The sequence below is a fragment of the Maylandia zebra genome, linkage group LG6 (genome assembly GCF_041146795.1).
Source record: "Maylandia zebra isolate NMK-2024a linkage group LG6, Mzebra_GT3a, whole genome shotgun sequence".
Classification (NCBI taxonomy): Eukaryota; Metazoa; Chordata; class Actinopteri; order Cichliformes; family Cichlidae; genus Maylandia; species Maylandia zebra.
The window spans coordinates 29,870,993-29,893,213 of NC_135172.1; the positions used below are offsets into that span (position 1 = coordinate 29,870,993).

General features: G+C 40.3%; 1 protein-coding gene across 2 annotated transcripts in view; it reads right to left on the reverse strand.

Moving 5' to 3' along the window:
- Positions 1–22,221, reverse strand: part of ntn1a (netrin 1a) — a 57,142-nt gene that overhangs the window by 13,747 nt on the left and 21,174 nt on the right. Inside the window, exons 3-5 of one of the 2 annotated variants that reach the window (XM_004539277.6) lie at positions 13,191–13,379; positions 4,747–4,896; positions 2,855–2,908 (exon numbers count right to left, since the gene is read on the reverse strand). In XM_004539277.6, coding sequence (XP_004539334.1) covers positions 2,855–2,908; positions 4,747–4,896; positions 13,191–13,379 — 393 coding nt within the window. The remainder of the gene's footprint in view (positions 1–2,854; positions 2,909–4,746; positions 4,897–13,190; positions 13,380–22,221) is intronic. The other variant, XM_076885059.1, reaches the window with a different exon arrangement.

The following is a 22,221-nucleotide window of genomic DNA, read 5'->3' on the forward strand; positions in this document are numbered from 1 at the left end:
ACAGATCCTGATCACTTCCAGCTTCAGACACGTCACACACACATACAGTATGTAGGGCTGAACCTTGTTATGCTTATAAGTATCATCATGGTCACTCCAATTCTCCTTCTCCTCATCATCATTAGTTACTTTCACATCCTGTGTATTCTGACGGGCCAGGGCGGCCATCGCAGGTCATCTGCAGTTAATCTCCTCCACATTTCGTTGCTGTTCAGACATCTCTGTCGTGACCCGTGGGAGTGGCGACTCACGCCATCCATGACCTACCAGCACAATGTGTGTTTTGTCTGCGCTACACCATCGGAGGTATTCTCCATGCATTCCAACCCTCCGTGTGGTCAGAAAGGGGGGAGAGCCCTACTGCAGGAGACAAATTAATATCCACTCCATGTTCCCTCATAACCTCCATTCACACCCTCCGCCTCCCGGCAAGCTCCACTCCCCGCCTTCAAGCAAGGCGCAAAGAGACACCTGCCTCATAGCTGTCAGCCCAACACCTCATACTCAACACCTCATCCGATTTTTTTCATATTTATTTCTAAATTAACTTTCCGTGTTTCTTAACTCATGCTCAAATCTTTGTCTTCAGAATCTCAATTTTTCACACACTCCATTTACATTTAATTTTTTCTCGTTTTCTTCATTTTCCAAACTTTTTGCAGGTAATCCACCATTTCTCACTTTTGTTCCTCTTCTTCTATCCCTTGTATACATTTTCTTATATGCTTTTAATAAAAAAGTAATAAATGGTAGATAAATTTAATTTAATTGTGTAAATTTAATTTAATGTGGGTAAAGTGCAAACGGCCTCGCTCTCGTGTCTTTTTTGATCTGATCGCCATCTCCCCCGAGTACATTGGGTACAACAAAAGGCATAACGCATTTCAAAAAAAGCTTTAAAAAAGTTGGAATACTCTTTCTCCTGCTGCTAACTAATAATAATGATGCGGATAATAATCATAATCACTTTTTTTTAGTATGCAGTACTGTGCAGAAAAAACGAAACTGTTGAATACTGCATACAAGCCACATCTGTTTGCAATCATGAAGTGATATCATAGCTGCAGGAATACCAGGTTGAGCAGAGGTGGGTTTGCTGTGTGACCCCATGAAGAGGCTCGGAGGATAATGTATGCATCCTCTGGGCCTCAAGACCGGGCGGGCTAGAAGACCAATCGCTATTCATGCTTCTGACATGACCAACAGAGGATGTCCGTCACCTTACAGTCTGCTTGATTTTAGCCTCAAGGAAGAACAGATTGCCTGGTGGGTCATAATTCACACTTTAACACTATCTCCATCAAAAGGGATGATTTAATTAATACAGTTAGTGGAAACGATAAATATGCACAAATTATGTGAAAGTCTATTTTCTTTCAGAATCAGAATCGTGTTTATATGTTTATATGTGCAGACACATACAAGGAATTTGTATGTGTCTTTCCTGTGTTGTCACATTGAATTAGCATTTTTTAAGTTAACAAAATAAATATATAAAAGTAAAAATCCCTCAGAATATGTCCTACACCCTAAAGTAGACAGATTCCTGACAAGGGGCGCCCAGAGAAACTCCAGATATTGTAGCTCTGCACCACCCACAGTGTTATGTGAAGACAAAGCGTGAAACAGAGGGAGACGAAGGAGGTGGAGGAGAGTGAAAAGAGACTTAAAGAGAAAAGAAAAGAGGTGGAGGAGGGTTGGACAACAGCGATAGCTGGACTGTGCTGTCAGTCAAAGCTGTTCAGGGAAGATTTGAAACCTCAGAGCACCAAACAGCTGCAGAAAGCCCTTATGCACACACACACTCGCTTACAGACATGTATATATGTTGGGCCTCTTCCATTTTGATTTGAGAGGGAGAAAAAAAACATGGCACGAGCCAGATCAGCTTTTTCCACTGTGTGTGAAAGAAAAAGTGGTACTGATTCGAACACTGTTCATACAGTCACAGCACGTCTCTTTAGGAAGTAGAAAATGTGGGTTTTTCCACTTTTCTGTTTTCTGGCAGCATTTATGCCATTTCCTGGGTAACTAATTGAGCCTGCCACAACCCTCAGTAGTGACATATCACCAGAAATCTAACCAGTTGATAAGCTGACAGTTGATTCTAGAATCTCTAAATTTGAGCACTAATATTCATTCTTATTTCAGTTACATAGTTATATTTCCCATTATTCTATCTACTCTAATAACTGTTATATACAGATATCAACACTTATATGCAGATTATAAACAAAACTGCATTTAAAGTAGTAGCAGTATCTGATATTCCATGCCTTATCCTCATCTTATGTTCCTCAATTAAAGACTGGACAGCAAACCAAATGTTACAGAACTGTTTGAAACAGAAGAATACCAATACATCCTTTGCTAAGTTACAAAATCCAGATCCCTCCATCACTCCTCCTCTTACTACACTGCATCAGAGAGGAAAGTGCGAGCTGGGAGAGATGAAATATCAAATCAAACAAACTACTGGAGCCCAATGCTGCACACTCAACCAACACCCCACTGTGCCGCAGTTAGACTGATTAATTGTGAAAGTGTGAGAGATTAAAGGAGGCACATCCCAGGGCTGCGGCTAATGGATTTAATATTCATGAACCCCCCAGTAATAAGGAGGGGAAAGGCAAGTGGGATCCAATTTATCCTGCACACTGTTTTTACACTTGTGGAAAAAATATGAGAGGACGAGGAACTAAACTGGTTAAAAAGCTCATACTGAATACATTTATCCTCCCACGGCATTTTCCTCGTTTCCTCTCGAGGACAAATGTGCTTTTATACTGATTTATAGCAACATATAGATAAATGTGTAAAAGAGATTAAATGTTTTACTCTCAGCTGTGCTTACCTGATGGCTCCTCCGTGCTGCTGGATGGGGTTGTAGGAGGTGTGACTGGAATCTCTATTCCCAGAGAAAACATGACAGAGACACAAAGAAAGATCAGTTTCATTATTATGTGTATCTGCAGTGCATGTTCTAATGTTGCTGTGTGGACGTGTGGAGGTTGTTACAGGATGTAAATAGGCACATTTATTAAAGAAGCATGAAAATGTGTCACTGTTAGAGCCAGAAACTTAAACCTCTGTGATATATTCTGGCAAGGTTTCAGTGTTAATATTATAGAAGAAAATTTAGTAAATAAATTCCTGACGGGGCGTCTGGAAGATATCCTAATGGCAATGAACTGTGTCTTGGTGACGCAGGAGTTGAGTCTGAACTTGCTGCATGTTTTTCCTCGTCTGAAGTGCAACTTAGAGACCTATTTATTGTGTATCCTTTCTTGCAAGTTTGGATTCTGGCTTTCTTAAAAGCTTAAAATGTTATTTCATCTACCTGCTGGCTCCTTCAACATAAACAAGTCTGCCCATCTCACGCTTTGCTTCTTCCAAAACGCAAAAAGCATTACTAGGTGCTAAAATTGCATTACTAGCAGGGGGAATAATATATTTAAAGCCACGAAGTTGGTAGACTTTCCAGAATCGACTAATCTTGGTGGCTAATATGTATCTACATTTAAATGTATTAATATTAAATGTCTGTTTCAACGGTTTCCCGTGATTATTTTCATATCGGCTCGAAATAAAATATCTCCCTCTACTGTAACTGCAACTTACTGCAACTTCTGCATGTATGTACATTTCACATTTTGGAGAAGCAAAGTGTGAAATGGACACGGATGCAGAAGTTGCAGTAAGTTGTGGTAGGCCGGCGTGTCTGTTACACGCTTTGTTGTAATATGTCGGTATAATGCTTTTTTTATTTTATTGTTGCATTGTGAAGAGAAAGGGCTCAATCAAAAAGACTTCTAGATTATTCACGTAGACTATGAGGAAAGAAGGAAAAGTGACATGCAAGGAAAGACCCTGATACACTGAGGGAAGTGGTGTGGTGGTTTCAGCAGTGCAGTGAAGAGTGTTTAAGTAGACAAAGAAACAATCAAGTCTTTAGGTCAATTAAAATGAGATTTTCTCAACTTACACAGACAAAAACCTGCTTTCTAAAAGTATGTCTCATCTGCATGCTTGTCCTGGAGGTCCATTTGCTGATGCTGATCTGCTCACATGAGTGCACATCTGCATTATGTGATATTTAAACGATAGGTCTAATTCTAATATTTTACTTGTGTAAATTTAAACTGACAACAGTGGGAAGTAATATAAACTCAAACTCATAAACACATGTACTGAACATTAAACTGGATGAGCAGTCAAATGTTTTGCTTTAAAGGAGAGAGACAATTCATTGAGAGAGTCCGTTAAGTTTTCTTATGCTGGATACTGCAGCCCCTCTCTCTCTTATCCTGTCTTGAGGTACAGACCTTCTCTCAAGCGATTTCATATATTTTGATCTTTTTGTCTTCATTACAATGGCTTGTAAATAATAAATTAAAAGGTAGTACACTTTAGTCATCCCATGAGACATTGTGGTAGCTTAGAGAAGCTGACACAGCTCTTTATTCAGATTAATGGAGCCAACAAGTGTGTGCAGCCATAACCTTGGGGTTCACTTTTAATGGTGTGTTTTTTTAAACTAGGAAAATTCTGGACCTAAAAAAAGATTAGAAGTTGAGAGAGATGCACTCTTCTGAAGAAAAGTGTAAAACAGTGTATGATGGGTTTGTATCACATGTTTGTGTGTGCTATTTGAATATGTACATATGCCTGTCATCACACCTGACCTTTTGCCAGGCCATGTTGTGCTACAGTGAGGCAGATGTGGTAAAGACTGGTTCAACGTACTTATGCAGGGGGCAATGGGCGAGCGGCTCTGCTGGTAGCCTTTAGCACAGCGGTTGCACGTGATACCAGTCACGCCGTCTTTACAGGGACATTGTCCTGTGGTTTGGTTACAGGTTTTGCCAGCAGCACCCACGGGATGGCAATCACATGCTGTGAGGAAACAGAGGAAGAAAGAGAGGCACAGTGAGTGGTCACACACACACACACACACACACACACACACACACACACACACACACACATGTGGGGAGACACAAACATATACTATATCTATAGAGAGTGCAGGTGGGTACACAGCAGCAGTGTGTCAACAACAATAGAGTGGTGAGAGACAGGTGGAGGCGTGCACAGAGAGACAGAACTTACACACGTCCAACGTGGACCCGACCGAGTTGAATCGTGAGTGAAGGAGCAACACATCCTCCAAGTCTACAGACACTTCCTGACATTTTGGCACTCTGTGTGTTGTAGCCATCATTTAAATGCCGCCCTAACACAGATCACAGATATGTCTGTTTATATATGTACCTCTGCAAGTGAGTGAGGCTGAATTTCTATTTGAGCTGGAGACGTGAAGTGAAGAGGAAAGTTTGTGCATGTTTACCAAATGATAAAATAATGGAGGATAATCCTAATTGCCTGTTTCTGATTATTCTCAGGCTTTGAAGGTGAGCCTAAAACGTCTGTCATACTTCCTCCCACACTGGGGGGTCTATCGAACACATATGCTTCAGGAATGTAATCATTTTCCAAAGCCCCCCCCCCCCTCCCCTTCTAATCCAAACCATTAATTTATTTCACAGCCAAACCGGTCGTGTTTGGTGTTGAGTAATAGTTGTCTTAGAGGGGTTATTTTGTGTTTTCATCTGCTTTTGGTCTAAATAGTAGTGATTCTGACATGGAGGGGGAGTTAAGAGAATTAATAGGTCTTTTATACTGCAATTCTTGACAAGCTAATCCAGACCAGACCTAATCTATCACCATTTTCACATTTTTACTTGAAACGCCTGCAAAGCCAAAAACACAGTTTGTCAACAAACTCACAGCGCCATATTCTTCACTGTGGAAAGATTAGATTTTCTGCTTATTTCCTGGAAACCTCGCTGCGCTATCTCTCCGAGTCGGGCCAACTCCGCTCACTCATCTCCCTTCCCTTAAGATTTTTTTTCCCGACTGTGTCAAATGTCACCGTTAAAATCTTCACAGGTGCAGGTTAAATAATGTGTGTCGGGTTTTTTTTAACCACACAGATTGGTCAGTTCCACTAATGTTTTTTTTTCTTTTGGGTGGTTATATGAAAAGATTGAATGGTGTGGTGTCAGTTACAATGCATTGAGATCTTGTGATTTCTTTATCTTTACTTTGATCATGAGCAGGGATGTGGTTTTTATTTAGAGATGGGTTGTATACCTGACGAGCTCTCGGGGAGATCTACGTTACAGTTGTTCTTGGGGAAAACACTGCTCTAAAGCATTAATGTAACTGTAAAAGTTTTCTTTATAACTGACTTCTCACTCTTGGAAATAACACAATTGTTGATTTGTGAGATATTCCAAAAAATCAGCCACACGACTACGGGACAACTCTGTTCTCCAGCTGAAGTAAGTGTTTTTGTGATAAGGTCTATGTGTCAGTGGGGTGCCTCTTCTCTTCTCTGTATCACACTCTGTTTTATCTCTGTTGCTTGTTTCCTGTGTTCCAGCTTCTGTGCTGCTCTTATCTGTTTTTGGTGTGTGTGCATGCATGTGTGTTTGTGTGTTGTGTGAGAGCCAGAGAGCTAGAAAGCGTACTTGGACTGTTGAGCCTTCTTATCAGACTCAGAAAGCCCCCCTCATTGTGTGTGTACCTATTAGTACCTTTATCAGACCAATCTGTCACTGCTTTCATTGCTTAGCTGTTCCCTCAGAGGAACAATACACACATATAGACCCAAACACATGGTTTCAGGAAGCCCAATAAAGACTGTGCAGGCTGCCCCGGCACGTCTTCATGCCTGTAAATTTACGAGAACGTCAGAGGAGTCCGATGCAGAGGAGGCAAAGCGAGTTTCTGCTTGGAGCTTCAGAGAGCTCAGGTTATGCTTTTAAGAGCGTGTGCCCATAATTTCAGCTCAGAGCCTCAAGCCTGCTAGTAAATCAAGGTGCACGGCACATGGTGTACAGGTGGCAAACACTCAGCCTCCTCCTCCTTCTCCTCCACATCTGGTCTTCTTCATCAGCTCGAGAGCCGACTGACTCGCTATCCTGTCCAGTGACAAATTGTCCGACTCAGTGACACACCTGTCGACTAGAAGACTGACTAACTCCAGAGGTGCAAGTGAGAGTTTCTGGTTTAAGTGTGTGTCCACTTAAACGGTTAAGTGGCCTTGTGCTGTGTTTCAGGGATACTCCAGATGGCTTGGGGAGATATGGGGACCAGAGGGCAAGAGGCCCTTCTTTCTCAACACTTCCAAGAAAGAAAAAAACTGAGAGACATCTAAAATAAGACCTGGATTATGTTTATAAGAGAACCTGCGACCATTTTCTAATAACAGAAAACCTGTAACCTGGGGGGTTAGCTATGCATTACTGCCATGTGTCTAGATGAAAAAGGAATTCCTGACACTAAAGGGAGCCTTTGCCGCTGGGAGTTGCGTTTTAAAGAATGAAAAACGTCCGCAGTTAATGAAGAGGGAAGAAGACTTTTTCAAAGGCAAGCGGTCGGGCCCAAGTCTGAGATTGCACAATGCAAGAATTTTGAGTTCTGCCTATCGTTTACCATAAAGCTGGTGTTTGAAGTCTGAACTCCACTCCCTCATTGGGTTTGTGCACACTGTGCCAGTAAGAATAATTTGTTGGCCCTGGATTAAAGCCAAGCTTCCTGAGTCTGTGTTCTATTATAATTAGGTTTCTGCTCCACAAGTATTTTTGAAGAGCAAAAGAAAGATGTGTGTTATTCAGTTGTTTTACTATAAACAGCCTTCTAAATGGCATGCGTACCTAATAGAGGGTGCATTCTTGCTTCTTGTATTTTTTAATGTTTTATTGAGGAGAATAATAGGGCTGCAATGGCCCGAGGAGTCGTGTTTTGGCCACCGCGAGAGCCGAAAATGTTCTTCAAGAGCTTATTTTGTGAATGATGTTTAATGCGCAACACATTAAAGACATGTGTGTTCTGCTAATTGATATCAGCACACCCCTGTAAAGAATAAAAAATACATTTTTAAAAGTTAAAAGCGAAGTAATGAAAAGCAATATTTTTCAAAACCCTCGTAGAAAACATTTTTATGTGTGGTCAATGAGAAAAAATTCAACTGTATCAATCGAAGACATATGCGAAGGAAGGAGGGTCGAAGGGTGCTATTCTGATTGAAACAGACTATCCCTCCGTCAAAGCCTAATTGTCCCCTGTACGCAGAATATGTTCCTCATCATCCAACTGACCAATGTAATTACATGATGGTTGATGTTCACATTTAAAGGCTCTGAAGGTTTGAACTTAATCCATCCATCGCAGAACCAGTGCCAAGCTCGAGATTAATTTGGTACATGTTTTGATGTTCTATGAGGAGAACTAATCAAGAGCAGGTCTTTTTTTATTTGCTGTGGACTTCTCTTGTATTTCTTTAGATATTGTAGTATTTAGCCCACAGAGCAAAGCTTGTGAACTAGATTGGACAGTTCACTCACTCTGCACTGCTTGACAAACATAAGACATGCCTTACTCTCCAAACACTGTATTGCTAAACACACCCTCAAGCTGGTGTATGTTAAATGCCAAATTTCCATGGTAGCAAGGCATTGCTGCTAGCTATTTTGACCCCTCCACCCTTCACAACTCACCTATAGGCTACACATTAGTCCCCAGATTCTCTATATGACATATTTTGAGGGTAGTGAAGCACTCGGAGCCTGGAAACAAAATGTAACCATATTCTGCTACTGTATAACATAATTTTAAAAGACAGGACTAACTTTTGAAATAAGTATAGAAGTCATAAATAAAAAAAATGGATCAGCTACTTAAACTTTAAACAGACATATTGCCATAGAGTTTTATGTATTATCTTTATTAAAGCATCAAAGACCACACAGACTGCTGCTTCTTGTCGTCTTTTCAAATCTGATCATTATCCCTTTAAGCTAAACTGAAATACACTCAGTATGTGTTATTTAGAGGCATCAAAGGGTTAAAGATACAAACAAGAGCTGACTGAAAATCCTTCTGAGTTTACACTCTTTCTCAATGAGGGGTAAAGTAATAAATTTCAGCCTGTGTATGTGGCCACCAGGCAGGGCTAACTTTGTAATAGATGTGCCTCTGCCCTTTTTTTCACTCCAGATGACCTCCTATGGAAACGGGCTGCTTTCTGAGAGGATTGTATTACACATATAAAAGCAAACTGGAGTTCTCCTCGACATGCCCGTGCTCCTGCAGCACTCATTCTTTTCCAAAGGCCACACGGCAAAGGGCTCTCTCTCTTTGAGTTCAATAAATAACCAGACCGCTTAATTGCTGTCACTTCGGTGCAGAGCCTACGCTGCTTGAGGAGCAGACAGAAATTAGTTCTGCGGTTTGAGTTCCATTGAATTATCTTGAGTTATGATGTGGTAAACCTGAGAGAATTTGGCAGGGCAGAACTTTGAAAGCATACGAAGGTGTCTGAGAGAGGGGGGGAAAGCGGAGTGCGGTAACTTTGCAAAGTTCATTAGCAAAGAGAGAGCGACAGACAAAGAGGGCATGTAACACAGTGACACATATCTTTAAAGTCTTCATGAGTAAGTTTCCAAATATAGTTTGGAAAAAAAATGTTTTAATTGGCAAAAGAACGAGTTCATGCTTCGTATCGTTTGTCAGCTTGGGGTAATTACCACAGATCCCCTTATTATAAGTCTAATTTGATGTAACCAAATACCTCTGTAGAACTTGGACAGTGTTTGCTTGTAATTACACTATGCTGGGAGAGGTGGGAGGTGCATAAACCCTGGCAAATTTCATGGATCAAATTGAACAAAACCGTTTGGGTAAGTTGACAGTTTTATAAACAATGATGAAATCTGTTTACACGTCACTTCGGTGAGAGGCAGCGGTGCACGTGAAGGAGCCGAGAAGAAATCAATCCCTAGTGTGGGCGAGATGATTTAGTATTCACTAGTTTCAGAACACTGATGTAATGAGTATATGACATGACTCCACTCCTGCTATGAGCCTCTGGGACTGTCATTATCCTGTAACAATAACATTATTATAGATCATATTATTTAATTGTTCAGCGGTTTCGCAGACTTCATTTATCACAGTGTTGGGTTTTGCATGAAATAAGTGCGTGCATGACAACACTAATGCTGATTTGACTGGTAATTAATATAAATAATAATAATTCCATGATCGGTTAATCTTTTAATGACTTTTTTTCAATTAATCATTCATAATTAAGATATAAATAAAACTGAATGGAATTAAGGTGCTTTTTGAAACGCCAATAAAGTGAAAAATGTTCTTTCCATCATTCTTAGTTTGGAGGGAGGTTGCAGACTGCTTGTTTTGTTTCAAAATACAAAGATATTCAATTACAAATCCAAGTCCAAAAATGTTGGGATGCTGTGTAAAATGTAAATAAAAAAAAACAAAAAAAAACAACAACAACAACAACAGAATGTTTTGACCTAAAATTGAGACATTTTACTTTTTCATGAAAAATATCGACTCATTTTGAATTTAATGGTAACAATACATCTCGAAAAGTTGGGACTGGGAATAAAAGTAAAATGTTGTTGTTGTTTTTTTTTAGGAAGAAACAGATGGAAGGACATTTCTAATTAGGTTAACTGGTTGGTAACATGACTGGGTATGAAAGAGGATCTTAAATAGACAAAGTTTGCCAGGGTTAAAGACTTTAACAAGTCACTGCATTCTAATATTATATTTTACAAAGTATTCAAACTCTTTTGGAATTGAGGTCATGCAATAAAATCAAACTGACAAAAGCAGGAAATTCTTTTGACAAACTGAGAACAGCGTCTCACATTTCATCTTCTGTTATTAGAACTGATTTAGTCAGTTCATTCATTTATTTAATATAGAATTTAAATATAAAAGGATTTCTAATGTACAGTTAAACAGGAAGAGAAGGTGCACAGAGTCTATAGAAGCAGAAGACACAGGTGAAGATGGGGGGAGCAGAGTTTCTCTGAATCCGAATCACTAGTTATCAGGAAAGCTTTACTCGGCTACAGAATGCAGAGCCAGCCCCACATACCCAGATGCACATGCTATACATCACTTTACTCCAGATGTCAGAGGTCCACACTACGTGCATTTTTCACAGCTTTTGACTCGCTGTTTTGACTTAACTTCATGACTCATTTATCCAAAGTTTCGCAACATCAAATTAGTCATCATTGTATGAGAACACATTTCCACATCAGTGAAAACAGATTATTTTTTTCTCTTTCAGCTAAAGCGCTTGCTATTGATGGTAAAAAAATAAAATAAAATAACCCAACCTTTTATTGTGACATTAACTGGGGATTTGTTTTTTTAATACTCATATTGCTTTAACTTTACCAGGATGGTAACTACAACATCATTTTCGTGTTTTATCCTTTTTTTTCCAGCCAAACACATATAATTTCTCATATAAGCGGCACCTGAGCACACGGAGAAATCACCAGTGCAAGAAATTAAAAAGTAATAAAAGTTATCTGTAATCATATGAAACATTGATATAGTTTATGGTTTTAGCAAATATGGTAAAATAGGAAAGATCGCACTACTATCTGTAGCTAATGCTGCCTCTACTATAAATTATAAGAGTGGGTTTACATTTTATATTTGCACAGCAGGACCACGAGGAAACTAGTTTTCCAGTGTGAGGAACTAGCACCAATGAATGTGAGTTATGAGATGCTGAAAGAATCAAGTCTTAGACACACGAGAAGAGATGTAAAAACAACAAAAAAAGAGGTGAAATCTCCCGAATAAGCCAGCCTGGTAGACACAGCAGTAGATTGGGGTTAAACGACACAAAACGTCCTGTCGTGATGAATGCGTGTTTGCATTCCTGGCCGACTGGAGAATGGGCCCGAAGCCATGGAAGGTGTTAAAATCACTTGAGGAATATTGGTCACGAGTGACTCGAGGCGGGGAATTACTTCCAACATTTCTAGAGCTCTTTGTTATTAATTTGTCTTTGCGCGGGGAAGAAAATGTGCTCGATGCGGTTGCTGAATGACAGGAATTTAATGTGACTGAGTGAAACATCTGTGACGTTCTTTTGCATTAGGTCAGTAAATGTTTTCGTTGCAGCAGCATGAAGCATGTCAACACGGAAAAGTGCACGTTCTCCAAGGTTTTATGGTCAATACAGAGAAACGAGCAGACGCTGAGGACAAATATCTTTCATCAGTGGTGTCGTTTGCGTTCGTAATGTGTGCAGCTGACTACAACACAACTTAACACGCCATTGTTTCATCTAAACATGTTTTTTAAAGATGTTTGATGCTTTATAGACATGCTCCCTCTTAAACTAACAAATGGGTGGTTACTTTTTTTAAATTCCTGTTGAATGATATAAGAAAACTCTGGCTCAAACTGTCTGCAGTCTTCGCTCGCTTTTAGAGCGCTCTGAAACCCTCCAACAGGTATGCTTGCATCAGTGTAGATGCTTTATCCATACAGAGTAAATCTGAGGTGTCTCTGGGCCTGTTTGCACAGGGATTCAGTTCCTGTTATCTTTCCCTGCAGCTATAGCAGAAGTGAGAAAACATACTCTCTCTCTTTTCAGTCACCGTCACTTCTTTCTCCGCCTCCACCACCTCTCTGTCTTTGACCCTTATTAGCTACGGTGAGGGCCAATGGCATGCGATTCATCCAGCAGTGAGTAGTGAGCACACCTGCGTAGGGGTGTGTCCCCTTCCTCTCGTCCTCTTCTTCTAACCCATCAGTCCTCCCTCCCTCCCATCTTTCATTCTCCTGCCATCCTTCTGGTCTTGACTTTTTTGCTTTGTTTCCTGCTCTCTTTTCAATTCGTTTTGCAGCCCTTGAACCAGCCTCCCTGGGTTCTCATTAGTCTTTGACTCGCACTGAGGATCACTTCACACCTCAGCTCTGTTTGTTTTTCTTGTCCTGTCATCCCCTCACCCCAGCGCCAACTAAGCCAAATAACTCAGCGTCGACGAGGGAACACCCAGCCCGACCCGCCCATACCACCACCACCGTCGCGACCTCCACAATCCCAAAAGACCCCCAACTCATCTTCGCTGACAGAGGAAGATGAGGGTGAGACAGGCTTAGGAATGTGAAGACCACAAATCCTCTTGTTCCTGCCTTTATATAAAATCCACTCTTGAAAAAAGCAGCGCACATCATAATGTTAACGTATGAAAGCCGAGGGACTCTTGAGTGAAATGGATCAATCCGAGCCCCGGTCACTTACAAAAGAGAAGACAAACAGAGCCCTGTACCTTTGCAGGCTTTTCTGTGTGAGATGGGCTTTGACAGGTCTCTGTAGTAGCCCTCCTTGCAATAGTGGCAGTGGCGACCTGCCGTGTTGTGGCGACAGTTGAGGCAGACTCCTCCGCTCTTCCTCCCCGACAGTTTGTAGAGCTCCATGTTGAAACGACACCTTCGGGCGTGAAGGTTGCAGTTGCAGGCTGTGGGGGAAACACAACAGAATGCAAACAGTTTAAATTAATGCAATTAGATGTTTTACTGAACACATCAATACATCATATCTAATGCACAGTTTCCATTTTCATTATTATTAATGTGTCAGTATATTTTGTGTATTAAGAATGTTTTTTTAATCTATTTGTCAGGATCAGGGTTAGTCTACCTCACTTGATCAAATATTCTGCACAGCTTTTTTCCTTTGCTAAAGGTCCTCTCCAGAGTCCATACTGTACTAGTTAGAAAGTGAAAGGCTTGTATTACCATTTCTCTATTACATGCAAATCCCCTGCAAGTATGTGCGAGACCCCTCTCTGCCTCTTGTTTACTGATGAGTACAGTTGCCAGTGCTGAGTTTAATTAGCCGGCTAATGTTTATTCATGACTTTCTGGCAGCAGAGTGAGGCAGACATGCCCAACTTCATTAGGGCCGGCCGTCCGAGACACCAGTCCTCCTCCACCACAGACACATTCATGCATTATTAACTGCAGCACTTCTGATACAGTTTGTGGCACGACTGTGTGCGGTTCTACACGGTACAGTGTGTGTGTACCTAAAGGGGGTTATCTGGATCCAACTATGTCCCACAGTTGATTCATCCATCCGCGTGTTTCGGCACTGACAGCTCGCTCTATCATCTACCTGTCATAACGGAGGAAGGCTGAGGGCTTACTTCCCTCGGCTTCCCTCAACCAGATTTCTCACTGGTATGCTCAGTGCATGTACATCTCTGAATTTTTATTTTTTTTCTGAACATATCTGGGACCTCTGAGACTTCTTCTCTCCACTCCAAGGACCTAATTACAATATCTAAAACACACACATACATATCTTAGTGTCTTATCAGTAGCGACTATTGGTGGCTTTGCTTCCAGGATGGCAGCGGTTTAATTAGTCATGCTTTTTTTTGCTTGTTGACCATCCCTGCTTTATCATTTTTGTCATAAGACTTACTCAGATTGATCCCATTTTAAAAGTAATCTAAAAAAAAAAAAGAAGAAGAATTATCACAATACTAGAAGATGGTAATATTTCCAAGACATTCAATAGCAATTAAAGATATTTTCTTAACTCTGTTTCAGTAGTCTTTGCTCCAGAGTTCTCCAGTCTTACTTATCTTATTGAGAACTATATTTGTGTCCCAGACATAATGTTTTATTATTGTCTTGAGCTTGATTTACACCTGTTCATGTCTTGATTCTCGTCCACAGCTAGAACCAACCCAGTACTGGGTGTCTATGCTGAAATGTTGTGATGAAAACGTGTTGAGAGATAAAAATGCATAAAGCATCCATTCAAAGACCTTTTATGACAAAATGTTTTGTTAGCTACAACATATAAATACACAATGGATTAGATTATAGGCTTTTTTTGAAATCTCTCAAATGATCTCTGTGTTGAAATCCTTGAGCCAATCAATCCAGACTCTGAATGCCAGGGGGTAGGCTCAGTCTTTTTAGTGTCTCCAGCGTCAAGCCATAGTTGGTGAAAGCTATCTCTGAGCATGCCTGAAGGTAAAAGAGATCACCACAGAGAGGGGGGAAACTAGTGGAGGAGCAGTGTGCAGCCTCTGACCTGCAGACATGCTTTTGTTACACTACAAAAATAGTTTCACACCCTTTCTGAACACAGCCCCCCCAGAGAATTTTCAATTTTGTACCAGAGAGCATACTTCATAAGAGATTATCTCAGATGAATGCCCATCTAAACTTTCATACTCTCTGGGACTGATGTAAGCATGTTCACATCGCTTCTTCAATGACCCTCAACTTAGAAAAAGTGGTTGATCTGCACTTACTGTTTTCAAAATTATATCAACAAGGCTTTGTTCAAATTAAAGCATAGACAAGCTAAAAATTGCTGCCTGGCATGAGTTTATCAGGAGTCCTGCAAAGTTATGTCTGTTATTTAGCCATCAGAGTTTTTATACACACAGGAAAAAAGCCAATTTTATGCCTCTAGTAGTGATTTGGACAATATCTAACACAAATAAAAAATTGTATTGTTTTGTTCTTTTTAATAAGCAGTGTTAGTAAATACTACTTTTACCTTATAGAACAAATTTGGTCTGTTTTCAATCAAGCTAATTGCTTCAGTCTGGATAGCAAGTCTGTAGTCGCCTGTAACCGCCCCCAGGTGAGCAGTAAAAAGAAGTGTGAAGTGATACCTTTTAAACAAGTGTAACAGATTTAGCTGGATGAAGCTAAGCTTACCTACAGCCTTTCAACACCTCCCGTAGAGTGAGCCATGACTATTTGAAATGACAAAATGCTGCATTTAATTGTTGCATCTCTTACAAACTTTTAACCTTCAACTGTAGAATTTAGCAGAAAATTGATTTGTTTATTCGATGCTGCTGTTTCCTGCACTTCCACTGTCTGTGTGTGTTTTGGAAAGTTGGCTAATTAGTTTCTCTGAGTGGTTCCCAGCCTCCATCAACTGACCTCAGTCTCATAGAAGTACTTAGACAGCCTTCCTGCTGCTAATTAGAGGGAAATTTCAAGCAACAGAGCTGGAGGTTGAGGTTAAGCTCATCATACTCACGATAAGCCTGGTAATTGAGCAATGTTGGTCACAGCAATGATTTGTTGTAAAGAGACACTCAAGCAAGTGATTTCTGCCACTTTTACTCCAAATTGACTAAAGCTGCCGGCTGCTCATTACCACAACTGTAAAGACACATTAGGAAGAATAAGCGACTAAGAAAACTGTGAAAAGGAAACACTGATTATACTTTTTTGAACAATATTTATATAGATTTCTAATGTCCCATCCACACATCACATATATATAGATATCTATATATGGCCATCATTCCCACTGGTCTAAAATTATTCCAGCCTACTCGCTCCTTCTCTCACCCAATTCTTACCCTAAACAAATTCAGCAAAGCAAAACCCAACACCACCGCATGCAAGCAGGGGAGCAGCCAGAGGTCTGCTATTCTTTGCCCCACTCTCAAACAAACACCAAGGGGAGTCCACACATGAACAGTTTACTTTTAATCCTATGGATGACCCAAAAGTAATCAGATTAACTTCTAACCCACCCCTAAGACAGAACGGAAAAATACTGACCTTTATACTCTCTCTTTGACTTTGGTGTGAAAACGTTTAAGGAAAGAAAGCCTAAAGTTCACAAAAACTTATCACTGAAAATATTAAGGACCTCAAATAACGTGCTACAAGCCCTGCACCGTAGTGTGCATTAATCTCTATGATGGCAGCATGTAATGCACAATTTTCTCTCGCAAACTTAAAACATACACATATATAGAACCATGCTATTTCTGGATCCACAGTGTTTGCCTGCTCCTTCACCCTTATAACACACAAGCTACAAAAGCTTGGCAGGGTCACTGCTTGTCACGTATGTCACCGAAATCAAATACAGCCACATGGTGTCCTAGTTTAATATAATCAATGCTATTCTACCTGGATATCCGTATTTAGCCGTAATATGTTTTTGATGGACTAAAGGATAATAAGATGTAAAATAAGTTAGTATATAGTATGTTAGTATGTATAAGTACTGCTTTTTTTCTTTTTGAGAAATACAATATGTCTTAATGTGGAGGTCAGGTTATTATGGCAGAAAGCATTTACCCTTAAATTTGCTTAGAGATGCATTAATGAATACGGGATTTACTGGGGCAGCGGGCAGAGCTATATCAGATATGGTTCCGTGTATTAAATAATATGTTGCTTAATTTGTAACATAACTGCAAAACCATCAAAGATGTAGTAGAGTTAAAAGAATAATACAACTCTAAACTGCAGCAGAGTAGAGATAATAATTGAATGGGAAATATTCGTCGTTTACATGTAAATATTACATGTAAATATTACATGTATATTTGAGTAAATGTAGTTTAAGTAAGTGGAGGTGAATGAGCTCAGGCATGCGTATGGCTGTACTGACTGTTAACAGACAGCAGCCGCAAAAATGTTACTGTAAGCTGAAGGATGACACTTGGCATCCTTGTGCTTATAGAAATATGTCAAAAGAAAAACAATGCTGCTATTATGCTGCGGCGTCTGGGATTTCAGCACGGACGTCACAATTGTTTTGCAGCTGAATTGAATCCTGGTTTGTATTGCTGCAACAAAGTGTGATTTAAAGGCATTAGGTTAGTGACAGGTAACTCTAGCACCACCCGTGTTTGTGTGGAGACAAATGAAAATTTCCTGATGGTGGAATTTTCCTATGAAGAGTGAATCACCCATCGCTGATCCACCGACAGCCGCTGTTTCTCCCAAAACAATGAAAGAATTTCACTTTAAAAAAAACCCACTATAATAAGTGTTTAACAAAACAATGTGTGATGTGCAGTCACAGAAATATTTACATTTAATCTGCAGCCAACACGTACTACAAATACTGCTGGTTACATGTAAGCTTATAAAGATGTTTCCACACAATCACTTTAATTGTATCCTGTTTTCAGTATCTGGTTCAAGTGTTTATTTAGTTTTCTATGCATTACATCAGTTCTCACTTTTATCTTGTGCCTGTTGATCCAGGCACGGGCACGGTAAAGGCAAGAATTACTAAATAAAAACAGAATTAAATGAGAGCGTTTTAAGGCACCAAGATGACAGACATACTAAACTCAGCGTTTGAAGTTCTCTTTGGATACAGAAACAATCATGCCATAAAGAATATTTATTATTTTAGATGATGCCACAATAGGGTTAGGGTTTTTTTGAAAAAATAAACACATGTTTCTACACATATTGGTATTAACCTGTAAATTATGTTCTTGTACGCATGAGAAGTCTGTCGTTTTCTTTTGGTTTTCTTTCTGAAATTACCAGAAAATTCTATTCTTTCATCTATTCTGAAGAGAAGAGAAATCAACTATGTTTCATACTGAGGTTTTAAAACTGGGATAAAAAGTCCATTATGACAAATAGAAAATGATCCAAAACACTTCTCACTGCAACACGGAGTTGCAAATCTCTACAGGGTGAGGTGTTGGGAAAAAAATCAGAAAGAATCTCCTCTCTAAATGAGAGGAAGCACTAATAATGAAAAGGAAGGGTGCAATGTGTGAGGGAGTTGATGGTTTTGTGTGTGTGGACCTGTTTGATGTTCATGTATGGTGTGAAGCACCCTGGGAATGCCATGGAACTAGGGTGATGGAGCGTTCGTGCAGGCGAGTGGGAAGAAGTTATGGATGGGAGAGTGAGGCGCCCGCTGCAGAGATTATATCAGGCTAATTTAATTCCTTTATTGCAGCCAATTAGCCGCAGCACTTTAGCCCCCTGTGAGCCCTCTGGCCCTCTTCACTGTGTCTCTAATAACCCCTAACTAAACTCTGGATCTCTGCCGTCCCCAAAGGAGGCCCAGTTTCAGTATTTTTAACAAGCACTTTGCCTCATACACTGCATGTACTAAGGGTGAAAGAATTTTTTTCAAAAAGGAAAAAATATATATAGATGAGAAGTGAAAGAAAGTGCCTGAGAAAAGAAAAAATAAGGCGGACAGAGGGATGGGAAGAGATCAGTGTGCTGCTGTTGCTGCTGCTACTTGCAGGCTTAACTTGAGGAGACTTGACTAATTGAGATCAGGTCATACAGAATATTCATCAGTCCTGCAGTTTTATCAAAGGCAGATTAAAAATGCAGCGTGGACTGATTTCCAGTGGACAGATTCCATTTGCTGTCAAGCAGCCGTAACCTTCTTGTCAGACCCCTTTTCAGTCAACCTGTTTATTTATCTGTCCTTTCTTTATTCCATCATTTAACATATATGGTTTTTAGTTTTAATGTTTTTTTAGTGTAAATTTTGCAACTCAGGGCGCGAGTACGGAGAGCATGATACCAGTTCTGTCGCTGTGTGATAAAATGTAGCTTAGCTGAAAGAGCTGTGAGAACTGGCACGTTTGAGTCCCTCATGATGCTATTAGCAGTGGAGTGAAGGTCAGGATTAAGCTATGGATTTACAGTAGATTGAGGTAAATACTACCAAAAAGAGTAAAACTATACAGTTCTCTATCCAGCTCTCCTCCCAGATCTAGGTGTAATTTTTGAAAAATACAATATCGCCTTCCACTGTTACCCCGATGACGTACAGATCTATTTTGAACTTACTGACGACCTTGCTGTGTCCCTGCACTACTTTCAAGAATGCACGCGGGAGGTCAAAGAATGGTTCCTGAGTAATTCTCTTGTTTTAAAGAGACTGAGATTGTGATGTTCAACAGTAAAATCCCTCGTGCCCAACTCTGTGCTGCCCTGGGTTCCTTTGCTAGCTTTTCTTGTGACTATGTCAGTAACTTGGGTGTACTGCTGGATAGCTCGCTCAAACTCGATAAGCAAGTGTCTGCTGTAGTGAGATCTAGCTTCCACCAACTGCGCCTTATCTCTAAGGCTAGGCATTATGTTCCGCATGAGGACCTGGAGAAGCTTATTCACGCTTTTGTGACCTCCAGGTTGGATTACTGTAACTCTTTGTACTACGGTCTTCCCTCTTCTCTTCTTCTTAGACTGCAAACAGTCCAAAATGCAGCAGCCCGCCTCTTGACTGGTACCAGGAAATTTTGCCCTATTACTCCTGTTCTAGCTAGCTTGCATTGGCTGCCCATAAAGTACCGTATTCAATTTAAAATATTACTCCTTACATTCAAAACTATTAATAAATTAGCACCAAGTTATCTTAGTGAACTTCTCAAACCACATACTCCTGCTAGAACACTTAGATCTGCCACTCAACTACTTCTGACCCAACCCAGATCCCGGCTGAAGTCCCGGGGTGACCGTGCGTTTGCTCTGGCTGCCCCGGTACTGTGGAATACCCTTCCTCTCGACCTCCGTGCATCTGATTCCATTGCACTGTTCAAATCACGACTAAATACCCACTTATTCAATCTTGCCTTTCCCTCTAGTTAATATTTCTTTTATGATTTTATATTATGCACTTTTATGCTCATTTAATTTCTTGTTTGCTGTGTACCTGTTGCTTTCCTATGTATCAGTGACAGCTACCTGCTTGCATACCTAGTACTTGCTTTGGTCCTATTTCTATTATCGTCCTTCTATTCTCTATGTTACTTGTTAAGCACCTTGGCATACCCTTGGTTTTTAAGTGTGCTTCATAAATAAAGTTTATTATTATTATTCATTATTTATATTATTAAAAGTCAGTTATAGAAATATAATATAAGAAGATAAAGTTTTTATTTTCTTGACTTTAATGGTAAACTTGGGCTTATTTTATTAAACAGACTTCTTTAATAGAAATGTAGTTACAAACCATCGTGTCTGATATTTTGTATGTTGTATACTTTAATAATTCCAGTAACTACGTTCTCTCCTGTTAAGTTCCCCTCTGCACTCTGTATCACAAATAAAGCTTATTACCTGTTGTATTTTTTTTTAAAGAAAAAGGAACAAAAATAAAACACAGACATGGCACTATCACTGATTTTTCTTTTTAAATTGTCTTAAAACTGTGGCTTTACTTTAAACTTACGTCAAAGTGGACGAATACTCAAGTCAGTTATGTTTGCACTGAAGAGAAAACAGTTACAGAACATATTTCTTTCTACTGATGTTTAAATACAAAATACAAATGAAACAAATGCAACTGAAAAAAAAATCCCCACAATTTTAAATGCATTTCATTTCATTTGTGTACACGTGGCCTTACGCCCTATAGCAGCGTACAGCAGCGCTAGGCCAGCCCGCTGCATGCTGAGCTAAATGGCCCATATATTCACTCGCTGTCTGCATGGGGAGGCTAATAAGGCCTTTCCTTTTTCAAGAGTCTAACTAGCCACACAGAACCACAACAACAAAGAAAGGCCTAATGGCCTCCAATTTCCCGCATTAGTGCCCATTTAATGGCTGACCTGCCCTCTCGTTAGGCAGCGCAGCATGGGAGCACTTCTCAGCCTCGATGGGTGTGCACGCACTTTCACATCAACACACACACACGTACACACACACACACAGCTTTTCACCCTCCAAAGCCACACTGCCTCAGGCCCCTGCAACACTTCCACCCCACGCTGAGACTGCATAATAGACCAGTTTGTAAAAGGGCTACCCTGTGATCAGTGGTGCATCCATTTGCTGAGTAATCAAGGATCTTTTGTCTGAGCGGTGTGCGTGGAGCAGAAAGCGTGTGTGAGAAGGTATGCGTGCATGCGCAAGTGTAAGCGCGCACGCTTCCATGAGAGAGATTCTCTCTTCCAGTCTGTCTTTATTTTTGCGTCCATCGCCGGTAAAATGTGTGTCTCCAAGTGAGTGTTTGCGTAATTCCCAGATAAAGTGGCGTTGCCTGGAAAAGATCTCCTTCAGTTTGTGTCTATGGGAAAACAACAGCTGATATACAGTGCGGGAATAAAAGGACCCTGGGTTGAGCCACAGAGGGGCTGACGAGAGTGCGTTGTGTATATGTCAGCTATGCCATAAAAATGCCATGGGTGGAGGATGACATTGGCAGGTCCTATTCAGCACTATAGTGGTGAAAGGCCTTTTAGGATGAATAAAGATTCTTGGGCCCTGTCAGGTCTCCATAGCTCCCAGCTGAACAATACCCACTAAGAGCAGCTGTCTTAATAGCATAAGGGGCTGACAGCTTTAGGAGTAATGTAATGCTGAAAGCAGTATCTACATAAACTTTGGCTGAGTCCAGACAACAATCTGCTGTGTGATCTCACAATATAGTCCAACAGTACCGAACTGTTGCTTAGATAGCTTAAACAGTGAATGTGTTCTGTATGTTTCTTGTAGACATTAAGTCTTTAAGGAACCTGAACTGATAACATTGGCAGAGCCATATGACCTCTATATTCAGGAGCCCCATGTGTGAACGGA